Genomic DNA, 24,675 nt, shown 5'->3' on the forward strand with positions numbered 1-24,675 from the left:
GTCCACAGGGCGCACGTCCTCGTACCAGGTGCTGTGGGGTTTTACCAGGTTTCATTAGCTTTCTTCCCTGATGCTACAGAACAGCAATTAATACAAACAAACAAAAAAGACTTTGTATCATTTCTTATATTTGAAAAAAACTGTACTCCAAAGCGTGAACCAGGCACTCAGACGGATCTCAAAAATTGGTGATTTAATTAGAAATGTATTCAAGTCTGTTAAGTATATTAGTCCTGACCTTCCACCCTGTTTGGTTTTCTGCTGCTTGCTGGAATGACTTTCTCTTCCATGCACGCTTTTCCTTTCTGCCCCCATCTGCCCTTCTGACAGCAATAGAATGAGTGTTAGCAATGTACTATTATTTGACATCCTTCTTTCTATAAAATTGAATTTCTTTTGATAAATGTCAGAAGGGGACACACATTCTTCAGTAAAATGAGCTGAGCCTAGAAAAGATTTGTCATTGCCACCTCTCTAGTCATCTCTTTGGCTTCTGACAAATACAGTATGTCCTGAGCTTGTCTGTCCTTGGTGACCTTAAAGAAATGGAAAAGTGTTCCCAACCTTTCTGATTTCAGCACAGTCAATTGTCACAGATGGCACGTTAGAAGTGATTAAAATATTTACATATTCCTCCTTTGTTGCTGTCCTCGCCGGGCAAATGTATAGAAGGATGGCAGAACAAAGTGATGTGAAAGGCTTTATGCTTCATAAAGGTATTTTGCTTTTGAAACTTGATGTTTAATGCTGTAAAAATTATATTAGTTTTAATTTCACAAATCCTTTTAGTGTCCCAACAGTGGGATCAATTTTTTACAAATCTGATTCTTCAGCATTGACTCTCCCTCTATATAGATCATATTAAGGAAAAAAAAATTTCCTATGAAATAACCTCTAACTTTACTCCAGTGAGTGATCAGTTTTTCTCTAAAAATGTGATGTTATTGTTAGTTATTCCAATGTCATAACTGCCCTGAAGAGCTGGCAGTATAGTAAATCAAAGTTAAGATAGAATGTGTGAGATTGGAGTCATTACCCTCCGAGATAGGGGAATATAAAAATGAGTGTGTTAAATGTAGTGATACAAGGCATAATCCTATTTTCAGGTAGTTAGTCCTAGAAATAGCTATGAGTCCTAGAAATAATAAGAAGTTCTTTCCCAGATCTGCCTGAAAGTGTTTTGTTACTGCAGCTTACCTTTCTTCTAACTTTGAACTAAAAGGAGTTTGAAATGCTGGTTGTGTGAGAACGATTTCAATTAGACTTTACAGAAGGTAAAGTGTTCCTTTAACCAACTGTGGACTGATCTCTACTGTATGCAGGTGCTGTGTTAAGCATGGGCTGAGCGGAGAGCTAAATAGACAAGTCTTTTGCCCTCATGGGACTTATTAGACGAATTAATTAACATCATGATATTGCTATGAGGCAAATAAACAGGAAGATGTAAAATGAACTAACAAGCAAGGATAGGAGTAGGGAATGCCTAAAGGCTTTATTCTATTTAAAAATTCAATAACATATTTAATGATTGTTGTTGTAAGCTGCCATCCAGTTGGCCCGCAACTCATGGCAACCCCATGTACGATGAAACAAAACACTGTCTGGTCCTGGGCCAGCCCCATGATAAGCTGGGGATTGGTCTGTTGTGATCCCTAGGGTTTTCACTGGCTGATATTTGGAATACTGATCATATACTGAACATGTACTATGTGCCCAATGCTATTCTATTCTAAGTTCTTTAAATGTACTAATCCATTTAATCCAGTTTTATGAGGAGGATCTTATTATTTTTCCAGATTATGAAGAAGAAACAGAAGCACAGAGAGGTTTAGTAATTTACCCAAGTCATAGAGCTAATAAGTAATAGAATCAATTTATCCCAGGTAGTCTAATTAGATAGCCTGTGCCCTTAACCACTATTGTTATTGCTAATTCAGCTTACAGTTAGTACATAAATTACTTAAATGTGGAATATTGTGCTAAGTAGTGGACTGAATTGTATCCTCCAAAAAGATATGCTGAAGTCCTAACTTTTGTACCTGTGGACGTGACCCTGTTTGGAAAGAGATTTTTCTTTTATTACGTTAATGAAACCATAGCAGAGTAGGGTGGGTCCTAAACCTAATTCCTCTGAGTGATGTCTTATAAAAAGGGAAAACAGAGACACATACACTGGAAGAAGAGACCATATGAGGATCTGTCTATAAGCCAAGGGTTGCCAGGGGCTGCCAGAAGCTGAAAAGAAACTTTCCCTAGAGCCTATGCCCTGATTTGGATTTATAGCCAGAGAGTGTGGGCCCCAGACGATGCCCTGAATTCAATGCTCTGAGTTCAGACTCCTTGCCTCCAAAACTGTGAGACAATAAATTCCTGTTCTTCAAAGCCAAACAATGGAGAAGAAATTAAAGTTGTCAATAATTTCCTTCTACATGGGTCAACAATCAGTGTCCACTGAAGCAGTAATCAAGAAATCAAACAATGTATTGCACTGGGCAAATGTGCTGCAAAATACCTCTTGAAAGTTTTCAAAAGCAAAGATGTCTCTCTGATGACTAAGGTGTGTCTGACCCAAGCCCTGATCTTTTTCAATTGCCTCATATGCATGCAGAAATTGGATAATGAAAAAGACAGACTGAAGAAGAATTGTTGCATTCAAACTGTGGTGTTGATGAAGGATACTGAAAATCTTTGGACTGCCAGAAGAATGTACCAATTAGTGTTAGAAGAAATACAACCAGGATGTTACCTAGAAGCAAGGATGGCAAGACTTTGACTGACTTACTTTGGACAGGGCATCAGGAAAGACCAATCTCTAGAAAAAGCCATCATATTTGGTAAAGTAGAAGGTCAATAAAAATGAGAGAAACCCGCAATGAGACGGATTGACACAATAGCTGGAACAGTAGACTCAAACATACCAATGCTCACGAGATGGCTCAGGATCATGTAATGTTTCATTTTGTTACACATAAGGTTGCCATGGGTTGGAGCCGACTTGATGACAACTAACAACAACAAAGCCACCCAGTTGTGGTATATTTGTTATGGCAGCATTAGGTAACTGAGGCAGTAATTGAGATCCAAATATGGATAAAAAATGGTGCATTGTCCTCAAGAAACTTGAAGTCAAGAGAGGGAGACAGAATGATAATTACAACGCAGTGGTATAAATGTGGTACTAGAAATTTGAACAAATTACATTAGAAGCACTGAGGATATAACATTATGCTTAGTGTTTATTATTGTCTTATTAAAACAAAACAAAACGAATAGAGACAGTAATCCACAGTGCAGTTTAGGAGGTGCTGCTAAATATGCTACTAAGGCAAAGGGAAATCAAAGCAGAGCTAATGGCTCTTTCAAACTTAGTTGGTGGATACTCATTGGTCCTCACAGGCCAAGTTCATAACCCTCAATAATGCTAGCTTCCTCGTCTGTTTCTGCCACACAGGGATAGAATTTGGAAATGGGAGAGAAACAATTGTGTTGAAGTAGGCAATTAAGCACCACAATTTTATTCTTTCTTATATTATAAACTATTGTTTGATGAAGCTTTCTTTTTCCAGTAGTCTTTCTTTACCTCACTCTTCAATTCTAAAATCATAATCCCAATTCTTGCTTAATATCTCTGTGTGGGTATTTCCCAAATGCCTCATAGTCAACATGTTTAACCCATGGTAGTGATATCCCCCACCCCCCAAGACTCCTGTTCTTTGAAACTGCTCCCTCTCCTTCAATTCCTATATCCAATTAGTCACTGCAACAAACCCTGTTGTCTACCTAATATCCCATGACTATTTATTCCTTGCTAATACATTTTTCCCCAAAAGGACAATGTGCTGAGCCCCTAGTCATGGACCATGGCCAGTCTCAGACAATCAAGATACGCTTATTCCCTACTTTCCCATCCTTTGCTACAGCTAGGAGCTCTATGTGACCCAGTTCTGGCCCATGATATCAAATGTCTTCTGTGGAAAGGAGGATTGTTCTAGCAAAGCTTTTACTTCTCTGGGAGAAGGGAAGTTAGAATCATCCCCCATTCCTTCTTCCTTCCTGGAATGTGGATTCGAAGGCTGGAGCTACAGCACCATGAGGGAAAAACCAAGAGAACTGAGAATGTGGTCCTTCATATTGTCAAGCTTCTGCGCCAACACCAGCAGCCACCTACCTGCTCTTACTTGGGTAAAATAACACGTTTTTAGCAAATAATGCTCCGACGTACATAATGTACCCACACATATAACATGTATATTGCACGCAGGAAAATATTGCACGAGGGGGTTGCACAGTTGGCGAAAAATGTATAACATGCACCTTAGTTGTGTAAAAATATAGTAAGCCTCTATATGTTAAGCCCTGTTCATCAAAAATTCTGTTTCTTGGATCCAAATACATTTCTAATTGATTTACTCACTGAACTCAGTTAATTTTCTTTTTGAAATGTTTCTCCTATTTATCACTTCTTTTCCATTCAATCAAGTCTTTATCATTTCTTACTAGACAATTATAACATCCTAATTAGCCTCCCTGTCTCCCTGCCTCATTCTAGTCTCTTCTATTCCCTATGGTCTCACCAAAGTAATTGTTCTGAGACACGGATCATGTCCTCTGCTCAGAAACTTTGCTGAGCTCCCAGTTACTTAGAGAATAAAGTTTAAACTTGTTAGCACTAATGATCTGGCCTCAATCTATTTTTTTCTAGTCTCATTTACTTCTCTATCCTTCATACACTCTATACTTTGCACTACCAAATTACTCCCTGAGACACACCATGTATTTTCATATCTCAGCTGCTCTCCTCAGCCTGGAATAGTTTGTGGGGATCCTATTTATTGCTCAGAGTCCTGCCCAAATGTCTCCTCCTCCATGAAGGACTCCTAACACAGTATGAATTAGATCTTGAATTCTTACAGCATGTTGTTGGTTCCTGTATTTCAGGCAGTCCTCAGCTTTAGGATGCCTGACTTTCAGGTAACGTGCACCTCCATCCAACGCACACCTACGTATCTAAATCATCTTTTCTATGTTGAAAAAATAGTTGCTGTTGAGTGGACTCTGACTTATGGTGACCCCCTGTGTGTCTGAGTAGGACTGTGTTTCATAGAGTTTTCAATGGCTGATTTTTCAGAAGTACATTACCAGGCCTTTCTTCCAAGGCATCTCTGGGTGGACTAGAACCTCCAGCCTTTCAGTTAGCATTAACTGTTTGCACCACTTGGAGCCTGGACTTTCATCCTTCACTGATAAACATTTCACATCATTGCAGGGTACTGTTGTCTGAAAGCCAGCTTTGACCTTGGCAGCTTTATCACCTCTATCCTTTTATAATGTTTGTGCAATTATTTAAATATTCTAATGCACTTTAATCTTATTTTTTTGGGAATATGAAAGTTCTAGTGAAAGTACTAAAAAAAAAAAGAAGAATTTTTTTTTTTTTTTAATACTAGTGAGAATATAATTCAGACAAACATTAAAATCACGACATGGGATCAAATTTGGTGCCCCTTTAGTTTTAGTCAGATATTCATTATAATTGAATTGGTCAACTGTGTTTAATTACGAAGAAAACATACAAAATTAGAGAATACGTAGAAAATGCTGGAAATATATTGTCAAGGAATGTGACTTAAGTCAGAGTAATGGAGAAAATGGAGACATATTTAAAATTTTGGATTAAGAATCAGCCTCAAAAAATATTGCAATTATCCAAAGGTAGTGAAAAAAATCACAAATCCATAAAGCTCTCGATTGGTTTTCAACTTGGTGTAAATTCTTTTATCAAGAAAAGAATGAGGGTTATTCTTTTTTTTTTTAACTTTATTTTACCAAAAATTTTAGAAGTTTATATACCACAAAGTCGGCATCACATTTTTCTGCAAAATCTCCATTAGTAAGGTCTTTCTCCCCCAAACAAAAATAACTTTTCTCAAAGTTTATTAAATGTCTTTACTAACTATCTTTGAAAGGAGACTGACAAGTATAAACTGAGGTAAGAAAGTGCTTTAGAAAATTGCTTTTATTGTCTCTATTTAATATTTTAAAAATATTTAAAATAATCATGCATACAGTCTATAACTCTCAGGAATAAAATAAACTACACATTTAAACCATAATTTCAGATTGCATAATAGGTTTAGTTCTGTATAGACAATCCCCCACTTGTCACACTGTAGACCCAGTACAAAAAGATGTTAATTAATTGAGCTCCAAGAAAACAAAGAATTCCTGATCGAATAAGTTTAGAAATGCTGCTTACTAAATCCTTTCTTGAAGATTCAAAATATACATTAGCATATTAAAGGCTGTGAGAAGTCCCACAGTTACAAAAAAAAAAAAGTCCACGTAACTTTGCTTAATGATTAAACATACACATTTATTTGTAAAGAGGAAACATTTTTTTCCCTCTGCATACCCATCAGCTGCTGCTTCTCAACAAAACCATTAAAAAAAATTAAACAGCATCCCTTAATCCAATGTAGGAAGAGCTCAATTATGAATTTCTTTTGTATTTTCTGCTGTGCCTAGTACAGTGCTTAGTATAAAAACTCTTAATAAATGCTCATTAATTAATTAACTAATGTGAGAATATTAAAAATGAAAGACAGTTACAATTGCCTGGACTTCCAACCAATGACATTTTAATACAAAAGCTATCAGAGAAAGCTTTTCTTCAGCTTGTCAGCCATCAGTTGGACATATAAGATACCATAAGTTATGTCACTTTTACATACAATTTTTCACAGATGAATGAGAAGGGAATTTGTTAATTTGATAGTCCTGCTCCTCCTACCCCTCTACCCCCCAACCCCCCGCCCCCCCACCCAGCCCTGCCCCTCCAGTTACCTGACCTTCTCCATAATGATTAATGGGCATATTTGAAGAATGTGATGAAGAATCTAAGAATATAATTTCATAATTTTCCCTTGTCTTATAGATTCTAATATATTGCTTTAAAAAAATTATAAAATATTTGAAACACTATAAACTTGCACTTAAGGTTTTCCCAGTTTTTCTTCTTGATGTCCTTCTAGAAACCCTGTCAGTCAGGAAGAACTGTGAAAGATTTTGAAATGGGTACTGTCATGGATTGAATTGTGCCTCCCCATAGATATCTGTCAACTTGGCTAGGTCATGATTCCCTGTATTGTATGACTGTCTACCATTTTGTCATCTGATGTGATTTCCCTATGTGTTATAAATTGTATCACTACGATATAATGAGATGGATTAGTGGCAGTTATATTGATGAGATCTACAAGATTAGATAGTGTCTTAAGCCAATCTCTTTTGAGATATAAAAGAGAGAAGCAAGCAGAGAGACATGGGAACTTCATACCACTAAGAAAGCAGTGCCGGGAGCAGGGCATGTCCTTTAGACCTGAGGTTCCTGTGCTGAGATGCTCCCAGACCAAGGGAAGAGTGATGACAAGGACCTTCCTCCAGAGCTGAGAGAGAGAGGAAGGGAGAGGGAGGGGGAGGGAGGGGGAGAGGGGGAGAGAGAGAGGAATAGGGAGGGAGAGGGAGGGAGAGAGAGAGGGAGGGAGGGAGAGAGAGAGAGGGAGAGAGAGAAAGGCTTTCCCTGGAGCTGGCACCCTAAATTCAGACTTCTAGCCTACTGGGCTGTGAGAGAATAAACTCTTTGTTAAAGCCATCCGCTTGTATTATTTCTGTTACAGTAGCACTAGATGACTAACACAGGTATAATTGCTGGGTGTCTTGTCAATGGAATGTTGGGTACTGTTTGGTGGACGTTTCCAGGTTATCTGATTCCTTTCTGGCCTGTGCCTTTGGCTGTCCTTAAGAGAGCTATTCTACAAACTCTATAAATTGTAGAAAACTAATAGTCAAATGTGTATTATTCTTGTCTACAAAAATCCAAATGAATTTTGTCATAGACATACAGTTGATTTTCTCTCTGTAGAAAAGATGATTCTGAACATTATAATTTAATTCCTATAGGATCTATTTTTTATATCTACTAACAAATTCACTTCAATATTTTTGACTGCCTAGTCTGCTTTTCTGATTCTTCTTTGAACAGGTTGTAAGATCTTACTGGTTCCCTCATTAATTAATAAGTTAAACAAAATCTTTGACACATGTTCCTTTAATATTTGTATACCACCATTTTAATGATCATCCTTTAACAACCCTGTTATAATCCTCAATAGTGATTATAAATTTAGTTTTCTCACACCTTTAGGTAAACTTTCAGTAGAAGCAACACTACCTTTCAACAAATTCATTTTTTTCCATGTGTAGGGTAAGTTAACATTTACTAGATGTCTTAGTTGTCTAGTGATGCTGCAACAGAAATACCACAAATGGGTGGCTTTAAAGGACAAGAATTTATTTTCTCACAATTTAGGAGGCTAGAAGTGTGAATTCAGGGCAGCCTTTATAAGGGAATGCTTCCTTTCTGTGAGCTCTGGAGGAAGGTCCTTGTCTCAGCTTCTGCATCCCTGACATTCCTTGGTGATCCTTGAGTGGCATCTGTCCGCACCCCCCTCTTCCCTTTGTGCTTCTCATCTATGTCTATGCTGTTCCTTACAACTCAGAATTCATTAGGTCAGGGACACATTGCATACTGACATTGCCTCATTAACATAAAAAGAAAACCCTATTTGAAAACAGGATTACATCTGGAGGTATAGGGGTTAGAATTCCAACACATATTTTTTTGAAAAACAATTCAATCCATAACACTAGGTTCTATCTAATTGCCTATTAATAAAATGTACACTTAGTAATTTTGAACAGTATTATTTAATGGGCTCCCGTACTTCTTCCCACAAAGAGAATTCTAAAATTGTCTGTTGCTTATTTAATCTAGTGCTCATTGCCTTTTTTGACAAAGTCAGTAGGCTGGTAGATTAAGGAAGTGTGTTATATCCATAGGATATCTGGACTTTGTGTTTATCCTTGTCTGATAGTTTTCTATATAAAACGGGAGAAGTGCAAACTGGGTGAGACTATAATTAGTGCTGGCCCTGGCTAGTTGAGTACTTTATCAATGACTGGTATGTCTGTTATGAGGATGATTTAGATTAATCTTTGTTGAACACATGCTGTTTGTCAGGCACTTTTACAATACGATCTAATTTATGAAATATGTTTATCTCATGTGTGTTCGAGGGCCAAATTAAGATCGGTGATTGAAAGTTACAGGGAAAATAATTTTCACTGAATACAAAAAGAGCAATTTTTTTTTAGCAGCTAGAACTCTCTGAAAATGGAATTGTATATTTAATAAAGCAGAATATAGCCAAGGGGTTAAGAATGCAAGACTTGGTGCCAGGTAAACTTGAGTTTGTGTGTTCCAGGCCCATCATTTACTAACTTCATGACCTTGAGAAAGTTTCTTCTTAGTTTTCTCATCTCTAATATTAGGATAATAATTGTACGTACCTCATAGTGTTTTTATGAAGAGTAAATGAACTAATATACGTGTATTAGTTTTCTGGGACTGCCGTAACAAATTTCCAGAAGCTGGGTGGTATAAAACAGTGGAAACTTATTCTCTCACAGCTCTGGAGGTTAGAAGTCCAAAGTCAAGATGTAAGCATGGGCCATGTTCCCTCTGAAAATGCTAGGGAAGGATCTATTCCATGCCTTTCTCTTAGCTTCTGATGATTTCCGGCAGTCCTTGGCTTTCCTTGACTTGTAGACGTGTTACTCCAATCTGCCTGTCGTCATGTGGCCTTCTCCTTGTGTGTCCGTCTTTGCATCTCTTCTCTTCTTCTTATAAGGAGAACAGACACATTGGATTAGGACCCATCATAATCTGGTATGACTGCATCTTAACTTGATTACATCTGCAAAGACCCTATTTCCAAATAAAGTCACATTCACAGGGGGTTAGGACCCACAACAGTATATAGAATATTTAGCATAGAGCCTGGTACACAGTAAACCTTCAATAAGTGGGACATAGTAAGTCTGCAAGAAAACATTATTATTACTTTTGTTTGTAGTCCAAGGAAAATGAATGACACATGGAATGTTATAACCCCAGTCGAACCTGGACTAGATCAGCTAACCCCCACAGCTGACCTGCAGACCATGTGAACAAAAATAAATGATTATTGTTTTAAGTCACTGAGTTTGGGTTGGTTTGTTACACAGCAATGGCTGATCAGTACATCAAGGTCCCTTTCAGTAATAATATTCTATAATTTCATGGAAGTTTACTGTACCTGTGTGACTCTTACTTGGAAACTGAATTACAGACACTGTGCAACCATCAAGTGAAGAGTAAAATGTATTTGTTTCCGTCACTGATGCTTGTCTGAGTTTCCACTTCCCATCAACTGCTATCTCAGGGAGACAAATAAGATTGCTAATCATCTTTCCCATTTCTTTTACAAACCTCTTTTAGCCTATCTATCAGAAAGATAGATGTTGTCTGGCTTATTACTACAAGAAGCCGGTGTATTATAAGTACAAAATGATCTGTATATTCCAAGTACACAATGACTTGTCAATTAATTTTAAAAGAACTGATTGTTTTTTTCAAAAGTATTGAAACTTGCATTCTTAAGCATTTAAACATTAGTCCTTATGGCCCATCCCTGTCATTGCTAATGGAAGCACAGGAGAAACCTTTATGGAGTTCTCATAGACTCATTCACATCATCCAAAGTCTAGGAGTCTTCAGTTTGTTTCAAATTCTAGCTAATTTTGGTTACTTAAATTCAGGGCTAATCTGAGTTACTTGGAGATTTTAATCTAATCTTAGCTGTACATAAGTAAAATAAAAATAAATAACTCTTATTTGGGACTGATGTCTAAATAACTGGAAGCCTTTTTTTTTTCTGGTGGCGTAATGGGTAAGTACTACGGCTGCTAACCAAAAGGTCGGCAGTTCAAATCCACCAGGTGCTCTTTGGAAACTCTCTGGGGCAGTTCTACTCTGTCCTATAGGGTCGCTATGAGCTGGAATCGACCTGACGGCAACAGGTTTGGTTTATCTAAATAACTTTCTTTCTTTTTTGTTTTCACTTTCACCTTTTGCTCATTTAAAAAATTATCTCCTCTACAGAAATCAAACAGGTCAACAAAAGAAGATAAAACTCAAATCACACTTTTTTTTTAATTTATTGTGCTTTTAGTGAAAGTTTACAAATCAACTCAGTCTCTCATACAAAAACTTATACACACCTTGCTATGTAACCCTAGTTACTCTCCCCCTAATGTGTCAGCACACTCCTCCTCTCCATCCTGTGTTCCTCATGTCTATTCAACCAGCTCCTGTCCTCCTTTGCCTTCTCATCTTGCCTCCAGACAGTAGCTGCCCACACAGTCTCATGTGTCTACTTGAGCCAAGAAGCTCACTCCTCATCAGTATCATTTTCTGTCTTATAGTCCAGTCCAATTCCTGTCTGAAAAGTTAGCTTCAGGAATGGTTCCAGTCTTGGGCTAACAGAGGGTCCACAGGCCATGACCTCTGGGGTCCCTCCAGTGTCAGTCAGACCATTAAGTCTGGTCTTTTTACCAGAATTTGAGGTCTGCATCCCACTGTTCTCCCACTCCATCAGGGATTCTCTGTTGTGTTCCCTGTCACAGCAGTCATCGGTTGTAGCCGGGTACCATCTAATTCTTCCAGTCTCAAGATGATGGATTCTCTGGTTTATGTGGCCCTTTCTATCTCTTGGGCTCATTCAAGTCACACAGCTTTATTTTATATTACGTGGCGGAGCGTGTAATAAAGAATTAACCTTACTCAAAGAGAGGTCTGGTCTTTGCCCTTGGCTAGAGGGAGGTAATCTCTAGGCCCTTGGGATGTCATGCCTGATAAGAGTATCTTTGTTTATCTGGGCAGTCTAACAATGTGATTTACGATGAAGGTTTTGGGCCACTTGGCATCAGTTCTGCCTCCAGAAGGGACTAGACATCGAAGGTCTCAACTCAACCTCCAGGAGGGGATAGGGGCTGATGGTCAGCCATGTGTGCAGTACGTAATTGAGCCCTAATAAAAACTCTGGACACCAAAGGCTTGGTGAGCTTCTGTGACTCCATGCATGTTGTTATATATTGATACCAAGAAGTAATGCATTCGTAACTCCATGGGAAGAGGACAACAAAAGCTTTGCTTTTGGTCCCTTCTATGAACTCTGCCCTATGTTCTTCCCTTTTCTGATTTTCATCTATACCTTTTCCCTGTAATAAACCATAACCATGAGTATAATAGTTTTCAGTGAGTTCTGTGAATTCTTCTAGGAAATTATCAAATCTGAGGGTGATTTGGGGAACCCCCTCAAACTTACAATTAGTGTCAGAACTGCAAGTAGTCTTGCATGGACTCTGTTCCCTGTAAACTCAGTAGTTGTCCAAAATTTCTCAGTGAGATCATTAAAATATTTTAAGAATAATTTTCAGTTATCTATGAGTTTTATCACCTCCTGGATGCCTTCCCCATGCGATAAGCTCTCCAGGTCAGGCCTGCTTCTATGGTGGAAGAAATGAAGTTGCTTGATAATCTGCCTGTGATTGGGTAAATTCAATTCAAGGGAAAATTGTAGAAAATTCCACTTCAGACTCAAGGCCAAGCTATATTTTAATTCAGTTTCACTGTAGCTGTATCTCAATTGGCTTAGAATCCAGAAGAGGGAATAATGTGATTAATTGTCATCTTAAAGTTCAAAAGAACTGAGGTCACCAGTCATTCTGACTGGCCTCCTGAATGATGGAGATGTAAACCAGGAAGGTTACATCTGCCTATTATGCAGTTGGAAACCCTGGTGGCGTAGTGGTTAAGTGCTAGGACTGCTAACCAAAAGGTCGGCAGTTCGAATCAAGGTGCTCCCTGGAAACTCTATGGGGTAGTTCTACTCTGTCCTACAGGGTTGCTATGAGTTGGAATCGACTCGACGGAAGTGGGTTTGGTTTGGTTATCATGCAGTTGGAGCCCTGGTGGTGCAGTGGTTAAGAGCTCGGCTGCTAAGCAAAAGGTCGGCAGTTTGAAACCACTAAGCCGCTGCTCCCTGGAAACCCTATGGGGCAGTTCTACACTGTCTATAGGGTTGCTATGAGTTGGAATCTCAACTGCAGTGGGTTTGGTTTTGGTTAGTATCATGCAGCAGGGGAAGCACAGAACATACATCTGAAGAAATAGAGAACAAAGCATTTGTTCAGAGGAAACAGTCAAGAGAATAGAGTTCTGGTGGCCGTCTAGGTCCTGATTTCCGTTCCTTGCTAGAGTCCAGATGCATTATGCTGTCTTTAGGTTCTGTTAAATACTACCAAACCAAAAAAAAAAAAAAAAAACAACAAAAACCCATTGCTGTCTAGTTGATTCTGACTCATAGCGAACCCATAGGGCAGAGTAGAACTACCCCAAAGAGTTTCCAAGGATCACCTGGTGTTATCTGAACTGCCCACCCTTTGGTTAGCAGCCATAGCACTTCGCTACCAGGGTTTCTGTTAAATACCACAGAATCATATAATTCATTTATGCTTAGGCTTGTTCAAGTTGTTATTAGAATTGACCAACAATATATACTCTGAATTTCATTATTCTCATCCATAAACGGGAATTTCAATACTACATATCTTATCTAGCTCACTAGGAAAATAAAATGAGATAACAGAGATAGAATCATAGACTCTTAATAGTCCCTTTGATATTATCCCCAATAAGTGGTTGTCCAGCTTTTATCCTTGACAGGAAATCAGTAGTTTTTGAGGCAGCCTCTTCTCTTTTCAGACCTCTCTAGTTGCTCGAAAGCATATACATATGAGAAGCCAAAACTTCCGTTCCTGTAACCCCATCTCATTTATCCTAATTCTATTCTTTTGGGTTACACAGAATAAGTGCAATCTCTCTTGTCCAGGACAGCCCTTGAAGTTTATGAAGATAGCTATCAAATTCTCACCTGAGCCTTTTCTTCAGGCTGATTGTAAGATTTCCCTGCATGAGCGTGCCAGGAATAATCATGTAAGTCTGGACATAAGAGTTGGAGAGAGAGAAAAAAATTAAGGCTTGATCATCAAAAAAAAAAAAAAAAAAGGACTTTATTAATAAGGCAATCAGCCAGCATTTACAGTTTTATAGTGTCTTCAAATCCCTGACAGGTATCTTTAGGATTCGGGGGCGGGGGGGGGGGAATTCCTGAGAATTCTTAAATCATAAGCTATCCTGCATTTTTATAACATTTTTGAATACATGCTTTTAAATAATGATGAGTGACCATAATAATAAGTAGTGAATTGTTTTTTATGATAGGATTATACTGAAGTTTCAGAGGTTTTCTGTAAAAAAAAAATTAATAATAAATAGTGGCATATGACAAGAGCATATAATTTCAATAACATAAAAATGTTCTCTACCTGATAATAGGAAAAAATTAACAGAGAACATTACCCATTGCTGTGGAGTCAATTTCTACTCATAGCAACCTTAAAGGACAGATTAGAACTGTCCCATAGGATTTTCAAGGCTATAAATCTTTATGGAAGCAGACTACCACATTCCTCCTGCAGAGCCAAACGCTTAACCGCTGTGCCACCAGGGCTCCTTACGTATGGCTAGGACTATATAATATGAATGTATCCCAAGAATTTGTAAACTTGTTTCAAGTTAATTTGGCTTAAATACTTCTCTGAATATTAGACATGATGCCTAGCCATAATTTAATTTTGTGCATTAGGAATATGTGATTCATTTTTCAACATTAATGCTGAATAGAGAGCTGCTTTAATGTAAGAAGACAACTCATTATATTTCAATGCAACACATAAAGCCAGATATTCAATTTAGAACTTGATGAATTTGAAGAGAATGGGGTATTGTGAAGGTTTTACCTCAGTTTAAGCACATTTGATGACTCTGAGTGACAAAGTCAGGTCAAATTGAACTTTTTTGCTGTTTACTTACTTTGCATCAGAATAAAAAGCGCACATACCTGTCTTTGCTGTTTAGCAACACAGAGTCCATCCCAGGCTGTCAGCTCCTAGTGGTCAGGAACTCCCATTTGTTTCATGTGGGTCAGTACCAAGAGGGGTGGGTCCAACTTACAGATAAGCACTGGCTGCTCTTTGATGGGTGGTCCAGTCTGCTATGTGCTCTTGGAATTAAGCTCTTAGGCACTGGCAGAAAATAACCCACCTCACAGCAATTATTTCAGGGACAACTAAGAAACTTTACAAAAGGGGCACATATTTCCTTTACAGGAGAGTGATTTTGTTCTCCTTAAGAGACTCTTGGAGTCTCGTTAGCAGGTTAAGTCTCTGAGTAGGTTCTTAAACCTTTAGAATTGACTCTGAACACAGTGCCAGAGCACCTGGTTTTTACATTAGTACGAAGTGATTTGAAAACGCTGAGTCCCTTGGCAGTATCCAAAAGGAGAATGAAGACAGAAATAACAAGAAATGTAACTTGCGGAGGGCTAAACAAACAAGAAACAGTATTTCATATCTGTTGGAAGCTTCTAGGTTCCACTTTCTAGGCAGATTATAATGACCTAGTTAAGAGTTTGTACTATCTGAAGGCAAACGCTGAAGTATGAAATTCTAGTTCCTCCAGAGTAAACCACCTATCCTAGATTATTTCTTTTGGCTTGCCTAGTGAATAGTCTTCCTGTACGCGAGTTGGTAGAAAAAACCCAACAGGACGCAGAAATCAGGAGAGAACAGATCTAGTGACATCCTTTGCCACTACTGAGGCCTGCGCACTTGATTAAGCACAGGTACCTCGGTTTCCTGACCCGTAAATACGGCTGCACACAGTTGTATACATCTCAAGCTCTTTGTTGTCCTCTCAGCCATTGATAAGGTAGCGAGCCCGGAGGCGGTGCTGAACGCATATATTAACGAACGTTAGTTTCGATTCGTTGGGGATCCACGCCAGGTTTTGGACCCAACCGGGGCAGGCGTTCCCGCGCCGATTTTTCCGCCGGGGGTGGGGCTTGCCGCCGGCGGTGGGCGGTGCCCACGCAGGGACTTCCCCCCGAGCTGAGCCGAGCTGCGCAGCGGGTGCGGAGGGCGGCCGCCCGGCTGTGGGTGGGGGGCAGTGAGGCTGTACGGGGGAGGTCGGGCGCGCCGCCGATAACACGGGTGGTCCCTTGCGCCCTCGACCTTCCTGTGGAGGCGGCCCGAGGCGGGGCGGGGGTTGTTGGGAGGCGGAGGGCTTCTCGGCCGCCGGTACTGTGGTGCCCACGGCGGCCGCGAGCATGTGTGCGTGCGCGTGTTTATGTGCGCCCAGAGCCGGCCGCCCTGCCGCCGCCCCGCGGTTGACTGGAGCGGGCACCGGCGTCCTAGCGGCAGAGAGCATTGCCTAGAGCCCACCCGCTCCTCCCTGCAGAGCGGTTGTCCCTAGAGCGCCCCTTCTCTTTGTCCCCCGACGGGGTCACCTCCGGCCCCAAGCCCTGGCCGGGAGGGAGCGCTGTGGGGCCGGGCTGCTTTCCGCCTGAAGTGTTGGGCAGAAAGTGGAAGTGCACAAGGCTTTAACACAACACTATTTTAAAACACGTGTCTGTCGTTTTTCACTTTTAGGGTTTTGGCCAAATTGGGCGAGGGCACAAAATAACCTCTTACCCCTTCTCACCGAGGAAGAGCGGGAGAAAGGGTAAGTAAGGAATGATCAGGGGTGTAAGGAGCTAGGACTTAATCCTAAGAAAGAGACGGTCTAGATCCCAAACTGCCCCTGGGTAACTTGGGGCTAAGTTCAGCCTTTTTTTTTCAGGAACCTGAGGCTCACTTTCAGGGTCCCAGCCCCAAAGCCCAAGCGTTGTTCTGGCTTACAGAGTCTGTAGAGTTGGCTGGGAGTTTGACAGTTTGGTCATAGATCCGTTTTAGCCACTTGACCTGCTGGAAAACTGTTGTTGCCCTTCACCCCTTTCCATTTGGAACCCCGGTCCTGCAGTTGTCTGTCTCAGGCCGTCTTTTGTTAGCTAGCTCTGACTAATCCCTGAGACCAAAGTAGTAAAGAATCATGGACCTGGTTCTTTACTTTTTAAAATGGGACCCCTGTAAAAATCCTTTGGAAGCCCAAAGCAGAAAGTTAATGGTGATAAAAAAAAAAAATTTCTTTTTTTTTTTTTAGTGGGATCTTTTCTCTAGCTTATAAAATTTTTTTTTCTTTGGGTGTGGGGGGGTGGAGAATGACCAGGCTGGGCCCTTTTCTATTGGCGTTCCCTTTGATACCCTCTCCCAAACCTTTCATTCACTTCTGAAAAGGTACCATCAAATAGTCCACTGGAGTCCTTAGAGGTTACTGTGATTTCAGTGTGGTCCTCTTCATCCATTCTCTTCTGGGACTTTACCATCAGTTTTCCAAATGCACACGCTTCCCCAGCCCGCATACTGGGGAAATGTCCTTACAGAAGGTTGGGAGCCCCTTAACGTATCTATTTTTCACGTATAAGCAAATGTTTTAAATTAGTTAAAATTCAGATTAGCTACAAGCAAGAATGTAGTAAACCGCATTCTTGGATTCTGACATAGGATGACTAGAAGTGCCCTCTGTGACCATCTTTGTATTGGCTGTTGTGTTCTATACCTGCCTGTTTTTTATTCTTTTGTACTGAAGTGGCAGGTGACTACATAATTTACTTTATGAAAGTTCAGGAAACAATTGTTTGTTGAGGATGGGCTCATTCATTGTTTCAATGGATACTTATTTTCTCTTTCCTACCAAGTATTGGGCACTTTGGTATAAGTAGGGTGTTGAGAAGGATCAGACTAGGTTGGACATGGACATTTTGGGGAAGGCCTTTCACCAGCTTTCTGAATACTTTTGTGTTAATGTACAGGAAAGGAGCCCTGGTGGTGCAGTGGTTAAGCTAGACACAAGGTCGGCGGTTTGAAGCCACCAGCTACGCTGTGGTGAGAAAGATGTGGCAGTCTGCTTCAGTAAAGGTTACAGCCTAGGAAACCCTATGGGGCAGTTCTACTCTGTCCTGTAGGGTCCTGTGAGTCAAAATTGACTCAACAGTAATGGGTTTTGGGTACAAGACCTTCCCTATACTACTGATTTTTTTTTTTTTTTTGGTAGGGACTGTACTTGTTTTATTTATTGTGCTTTAGGTGAAAGTTTACAGCTCAAGTTAATTTCTCATTCAAAAATTTATACACATACTCTTTTGTAACATTAGTTGCAATCCCCACAATTTGACAGCACACTCCTTCTTTCCACCCCGGGTTCCCTTTGTCCACTCAACCAGTTCCTGTCCCTTCCTGCCTTCTCATCTTGCTTTTGTATAGGAGCTGCCCATTTGGTCTCATATATCTGATTGAACTAAGAAGCACATTCCTCACATGCATTATTTTTTGTTTTATAGTCCTGTCTGATCTTTGTCTGAAGAGTGGACTTTGGGAATGGTTTCATTTCTGAGTTAACAGTGTGTCCAGGGTGTTCAGGGGTTCCTCTAGTCCATGTCAGACCATTGAATCTGGTCTTTCTATGTGAATTTGAGTTCTGTTCTACATTTTTCTCCTGTTCTGTCCAGGACTCTGTTGTGTCCTCTGTAAGGGCAGTCATTGGTGGTAGCCAGGCACCATCTAGTTCTTTTGGTCTCCGCCTGGTGGAGTCTCTGGTTCATTTGGTCCTTTAGTCCTCTGTGGTATTTGCCTTGTTTCTTTATATACTACTGATCTTAATGGTTTTCAGGTCTACAAATTGTTGGGGGACAATGGTGTTATTATTGGGCCTTTCTGGTACTTGTAGTGATAAACTTTCAGGGATGCCCTAACATGATGATTTGTGTCATATAATGAATACTGTTGTAGTTATATCCCAATGTAGTAAGTATATTGTACTGATAGATTAATTAGATGAGGATAACATTTTGAATTCTTCCATAAACTTGAAGAAGGACCTGGTATTAGAAAACATGGAGAATGTTAAGAATGATGTACTTAGGAAAATCAATACCAAAGTAAACTGTTCACTTGCACTGGTTTCTGTATGTGTAACATTTTTTTTTTTTTTACAAAGCAGAAACAAGTTCTTTTATGTTGTTAAGGTTATAAAATTTATATAATGTCAAAACAAAGGTATATAAAATCAAATATTACAGGGATGTAAAAGGTAGAAAGTAAAAATTCTCCATTCTCAGAGATGACTATGTTTACTTCACCTTTTTGCCCCCCCACGACACACACACACACACACACACACACACACACACACTGCTAATTGGTAAAATTGTGAAGTATATTTTTGTCTTTTACCTTCATAGTCTTGGCCATTTGGCCTCCCCCTACGCCCTGCCCGAAATCTTCCTGTAGAAGTAGCGTGAACTTTATAGTCTGTAGGCTTGGCTTGAATCCTGGCTCTTATTTTATTAGCTTTGTCACTTTGCTCCTTAATTTCTCATCTGTTACAATAGAACAATGAGTGTATATCAAAGAATGTGTAAACAACACAGTGCCTGGCATATAGATAACGCAGTGTTCGTCTCCCTCCCTGTTTCTTTGTATGGACATCCATCACTTTCTGTTTGATTGTGAAAAGCAATCTAGTGCTCTCTTTCCTTCAGGTGCAAGGCCCCCTGGGTATTTGCATTTTCACAGGGATCACCTATGTCTGGTCCTAGAATTTCAGATCATTCCACAGCCCTACCTGAAGAGTGTCAGTTTGAAAAATGAAGGGAAAAGTTTTCTATAACGTGTTTAAAAGGCTCTGACATTGTTCCCAAAGTGAGAAAGACATACTACCGCATTTAGCCAAGTGCTTAAACTTAGGATTTCTATTTCAGAAATGTCTTGGGCTTATAAGAATTATAATAAAAATGCTGATGCTTCATGTCCAAACTGTCATGATTTTGCCAAGTTGTAGGTTTAATATACAGCTAAGCTGTGTATTTAGTGTATCTAATCCTGCCGTGGAAGCTGAGGAAGACAAATCCAGACATCTGATTTCACAGCAGACAGCTGGTTTCACTTTGCTGAGGAGTACATTTTGTCAGTAGATGATAGGCATATCAGCTGTACTGCTGTAGTTTGTGGCAGTTCTATCATAAGCTCTGGTCTGTAGGGCTTAATGTGATGTTTTATTCAAATGACAGCACACAGAAAATGAGCACCTGGTCAGATAAGCACATTCCCCACAGGTGTCTTCTAGTGTCATTGTTCTTACATGTTAACAAGGCAAAATAGTTTCTAGCCTTGGTGATTTTCATATTGAGAGTTTTTGTGGAAAAATACACTCTTAAAGAAAAGCCCCACTTAAGAACCCATTGTGTTTGTAAAGTTCATTTTTCAGTCTGTTGTTTGTAATGTTGAACAATGCACTTACAGGAATAGAATAACAAATAGCGTTAAGATTTCCAGGTCAGAATCCAAGCTTTTTTTTCTAATTCATTGTGTGTCCATTATGTATTAATGATACTGTAGACTCTAACCAACGCTTATAATAATGCTGTGGAGGAAAATGTGTTTTCAGTTCCAACCGAGAATGGCTGGAGCACATTCCCCTTCATTTTAAGGTAGTGAAGGGTATAGAAAAACTCTGGGTTCTTGAGTGGCCTTGGTCATATCTTACCTCTGTGACTTTGGATACAAATTCTTCCTTTATAAATTGGGATAATTACTCCTGATTATTACAAGAATAGGTCCCTGGGTGGTACAGTTTGTACTGGATTGCTAAGCAAAGGTTGATGGTTCAAACCCACCCACTGGTACCATGAAAAAAGCCCTGGCATTTTGCCTCCCTTAAGAATACAACTAAGAAAATACTGTGGAACTTTGTTCTGCTCTAACGCATGGGGTCACCATAAATCAGAACTGACTCAAGAGTTACAGGTTGGTTTGTTTTTTGTTATTGTAAGAATTCAGTGAGATGTTTGTACATTAGTATAATGCCTGGCACAGAATAGGTCCTTAGTAAATACTAGCTTCATTTTCTTCCCTTTGGGTCCTGGCCACAAGAATAAAGACTCCCTCTTTTTCTCATATCCCAGACTAACCAATTGGCCAGGGCTTGTGGCTTTTACTGAGACAAATTACGCATGAGATCTGAGGGTTGGCAGTAGCATTTGGAAAGGGCTATGGAGAGCAGTGACAAAGGAAGTGGTGAGCTGAGTCCATGGACTGCAGATTGATGAATCACTTGGCTTCATAGGACTGTCTTTATCTCTCACCTCTCTCTTGATCTTTTGTCAGCTGCTTCACTGGAAACTCTTACCTCCTCGTTGCCTCCTCTGCCCAATGATTCATTTTGTCTTTGTCACCTTGATACTACTACCTGAGTAATCAAATTTTCCTTTTTTTTTTTTTTAATGAGTGGAACTTAATAGTAGATACCTGTCTACTTCCTTTAGATCTTTTTTTTTAATTCAGTATATTCTGTATTCTTACCTATCCATTGATCATTAATTCCTTCTTATTTTTGATTCTCTGCTGTGTGTGTTGAACTAGTGCTGAGAATATAGATGAAAAGTCACTGTCCTTGCAATATTAGGAAAATAGACATGTCGATAACACTTCAATTACAGCATGTTAATTATCATAGTGGAGTTTATGAACAAATGCAAAGGAAGCCTAGCAGGAGCTCTTGATCCCTGACTGAGAATGCCAGGAAAAGGTTTTAGCAGTGGTTGTATTTGAGCTGAGACTTGAAAGCTGAGGAGGAGTAGGCAGGTTGACAAGCAGCAGAGAATATTTTGAAGTGGAGGTAATAGCATGAATAGTTGTGTGGCTTTGTAAGAGCATAGCATGTTCTGGAAACTATATATAGGTCAGTTATATTGGACTGTGAAGGGTAAGGTCAACAGAGAGAAGATGAAACTGTATAGTTAATTCAGAGTATAAATCCAATCACATGCATAGCAGTAAGCCACTGAATTTGAGTGGAGGGATAACATGACAGATCACTGTTGAGGCAGTGTGCTGGTAGACTGCGGGTGGGGTGGGAGTAAAGGGTAGGATGTGGCAAGATTGGAGGCCAGAGCAGACAGTTGCATTAGAATGGATAAGAGGTGAGAGAGCCTGGACAAAGATGGAAGTCTTGGAGATAGAGAAGTGAAGATGTTTAGGAAAAATACTTAAATGAGGAAGACGAATTGGCTGGTATGGGAGAGTGAAGATGTTACGATGGACGACTCCCAGGTTTCTGGCTGGGATAATTGGGTGGACGGTGGAGAGGAAAAGAGAAGAGGAAGCAGATGTGAGGGGAAAGATGTCAAGTTCAGTTTTGGACATGTTGTATTTAAGTACTTGGGGGCATGTAGTTGGTGAGTTGGAGGTATCTAGAAGGCAGTTGCATATAGGATCCTGGAGCTCACAAGAGATGTGGAGGCTGCAACTAGAGTTCTTAGTTCATACCGTATGGGTTGTAGTTGATGGCATGGGTGAGAATAAAAACACATAGAGGAACTGTGTAGAAGGAGAAAAGAAAGGGACTAAAAGTAAGCCTTAGTAAATACAGTGTTTTAATTTAAGAGACCAGCCAAGAAAGAAAGATGCAAGAATGCTGAAAGATGCCAGAGGTTGGGAGAAAACAGAAAGTGGAGCTTTTCAGGCTGAGGGCAGAGAACGTTTAAGGAGTACAACATTTAACACTGTAGATCATCAAGTATGGTGACGATTGTAGAGTGCCTGTTAGACGTCACTGGCTTCATTGGAGTGGTGAGGGCAGAAGCTAAATTGTCCTGGGTGGAGGAGTGCCTAGGAGATGAGGAGGTGAGGACAGATAGCGCATGTACTTGGGACATTCCTCAGGTTTTCTGATTTATTGGTCTTCAGTTGGGTTTTTTTTTAGAAGCTCTTCAGGGGATTCTAATGTGTGATTGAAAATGAGAACCACCGCTGCAGATTTCTTTTTTTCTAAGAGGGCAGAGAGAACATATTTATATGCTGAGGGAAAGGAGCTCCATAGAAAGGGAGTTGTTGAAAATACCGACCTCACCCTTGAGTGTCCCATTCACCATGCTCTTTCCTGGACTGGAGTGTTGTTGTTCTCTTGTTCTCCCCACATCTGGCATCTTTTTACATATACTATTCTCTAGTCTAATCCAATTAGGGGAGGAAAAAAAAGTCCCCTTTCCTTTATTAAAAGTTGAAAATTCGCAAAAGTATGTTTACGAGGAGGTTAAAGGGAAATAAACCAAACATAAAACTTATTCAATTTAGCAAACGTTTATTCATTTCTGCTATGTTCGAGGCCCTGGATACAAAGATATATAAGATGGAAAGGGTGAATATGATGGGGACCCTGCCCTTACGGAGCCCTCAGGCCTGTGGGAGAAATGTATGTGTAAATAAAGAAATGCCTTCAGGTACTATATGTGTTATTACAAGGGTTCAAAGTGAAATGGAGGGAAGACATAAATGTCTTTATTTTGTGTGGTCATGAGGGCATCACAGAGGAGGTGATGCTTGAGCTAGAACTTGCAATGGAGTTAAGGAATGGGGTTGTAAGGTCAGGGAATAGGAACTGGATGGTATCTTACCCATATCTCTTCTTCATTTTTATTCTGCTTGGTTTATTTTTTTTTCTTGGTTTATAGTAAAGTGTCTTTGAAGGAGTTGTTGGGGGTAAGGGACATTTCAGCTTACACATAGAGATAATAGCATTTTGTCCCTTTGTGGAATAAACGTACTGTGAATTTACCGCCACTGGTTTATTATATGGAACCCTGGTGGCTCAGTGGTTAAGAGCTCAGCTGCTAGCCAAAAGGTTGGCAGTTCACATCTAACAGCTGCTCCTTGGAAACCATAGGGGGCAGTTCTACTCTGTCCTATAGGGTTGCTATGAGTCGAAATCGAGTCGATGGCAATGGTTTTGATTGGGTTCATTATGTATTAGACAGTTAAGACAAACTAGAGCAATTAAATCAGAATCTCTGGGGGATGTGTCCAGATATTTTTAAAAGGTTCCCAAGTGCTCTAATGAGAATCAGTGTCAAGAACCACTAGGCTGAAATGTGGAGCAGCAGAAAAGTCTGGAATTTGAAGCTAAAAATTATAGATTAGGTTCTTGCAATTCCTTTTAATAGCTACATGCCCTTGGCTAAGTTATTTAGACTTCCCTAAGCCCCATCACCTTTTGGAAATTGGGGATAGTAGTATACCTGTCTTAACTATCTCACAGAGTTGTGGGGGTCAAAAGACATAATTTGTACGAAGGAACATTACAAAGTGTCATGCAGATGTGTTCTAACAATGAAATGTTATATTGACCATCTCCAGGAGCAGACAGACCAAGGGTCAGCCACCTTGTCCTGCAGGACAGTAACCATTTTATGGATTGGGGATTAAGGTTTTGCCATCACATTTTGATGTGTTTTACTACATGTGGGTAATGCTAAAAAGTCAATGAAGACCTAAAGCAAAAAAGCAAGCGATTAGCGGTTGAGCATTTCCAGTCTGACATATTAACTCTAATTGTTTAAAATTATGAAAAGTGTTTATTGTGATTAATGTTATGAAACATATAAATAATCTCAAAAATTCTTTATAATTTAAATGTTTAGTATTAAAATGCTGTAAATTTGTTAGGTGTTTATTTTTAAGATCAGTATATTGAAAAACTGTGAATCTTACAGATGGTAGTAAAGCCTCCACAAAGCACCATGCAGCAACACAAATTCAGTTATATTGCAGGTCCCTTCATGTCTGTTAAATATATAGGGACACATGCTGTGTCTCTGCACTGTGGGAAGCTTGATGTGTTGATGTCAGTCATGTAATCATATAGGAGCAATCATCCTTATAGTATTATAACTGTCATTTTAC

At 39.7% G+C, this 24,675-nt stretch overlaps 2 protein-coding genes across 26 annotated transcripts in view; one reads left to right on the forward strand and one right to left on the reverse strand.

The window, feature by feature from the left end:
* Window positions 1-24,675, forward strand: part of IMMP2L (inner mitochondrial membrane peptidase subunit 2) — a 1,024,913-nt gene that overhangs the window by 47,493 nt on the left and 952,745 nt on the right. For 3 of the 25 annotated variants that reach the window (XM_064289806.1, XM_064289807.1, XM_064289805.1), the window contains exon 2: window positions 16,492-16,564. The exons of 19 other annotated variants lie outside the window; for them this stretch is intronic. The gene's annotated coding sequence lies outside the window, so the exon portion shown is untranslated. Of the gene's footprint in view, window positions 1-15,916; window positions 15,973-16,154; window positions 16,565-24,675 lie in introns of those variants that run through there. 3 more of the 25 variants (XM_003407215.4, XM_023544546.2, XM_023544545.2) reach the window with 3 other exon arrangements.
* On the reverse strand, window positions 6,855-17,148 carry LOC111749738 (uncharacterized). Its single transcript, XM_064289826.1, has 3 exons — window positions 14,904-17,148; window positions 13,875-13,942; window positions 6,855-9,741 (listed from the first exon to the last, which is right to left on the reverse strand). The coding sequence occupies exon 1, from the start codon at window positions 16,268-16,270 to the stop codon at window positions 15,758-15,760; it is 513 nt and encodes a 170-aa protein (XP_064145896.1). The 5' UTR covers window positions 16,271-17,148; the 3' UTR covers window positions 6,855-9,741; window positions 13,875-13,942; window positions 14,904-15,757.

Source organism: Loxodonta africana, chromosome 8 (genome assembly GCF_030014295.1).
Source record: "Loxodonta africana isolate mLoxAfr1 chromosome 8, mLoxAfr1.hap2, whole genome shotgun sequence".
Classification (NCBI taxonomy): Eukaryota; Metazoa; Chordata; class Mammalia; order Proboscidea; family Elephantidae; genus Loxodonta; species Loxodonta africana.

Coding starts and splice junctions, on each gene's coding strand:
- LOC111749738 (XM_064289826.1), bottom strand. CDS start 16,270: ATGCTCTCTGCCGCTAGGACGCCGGTGCCCGCTCCAGTCAACCGCGGG.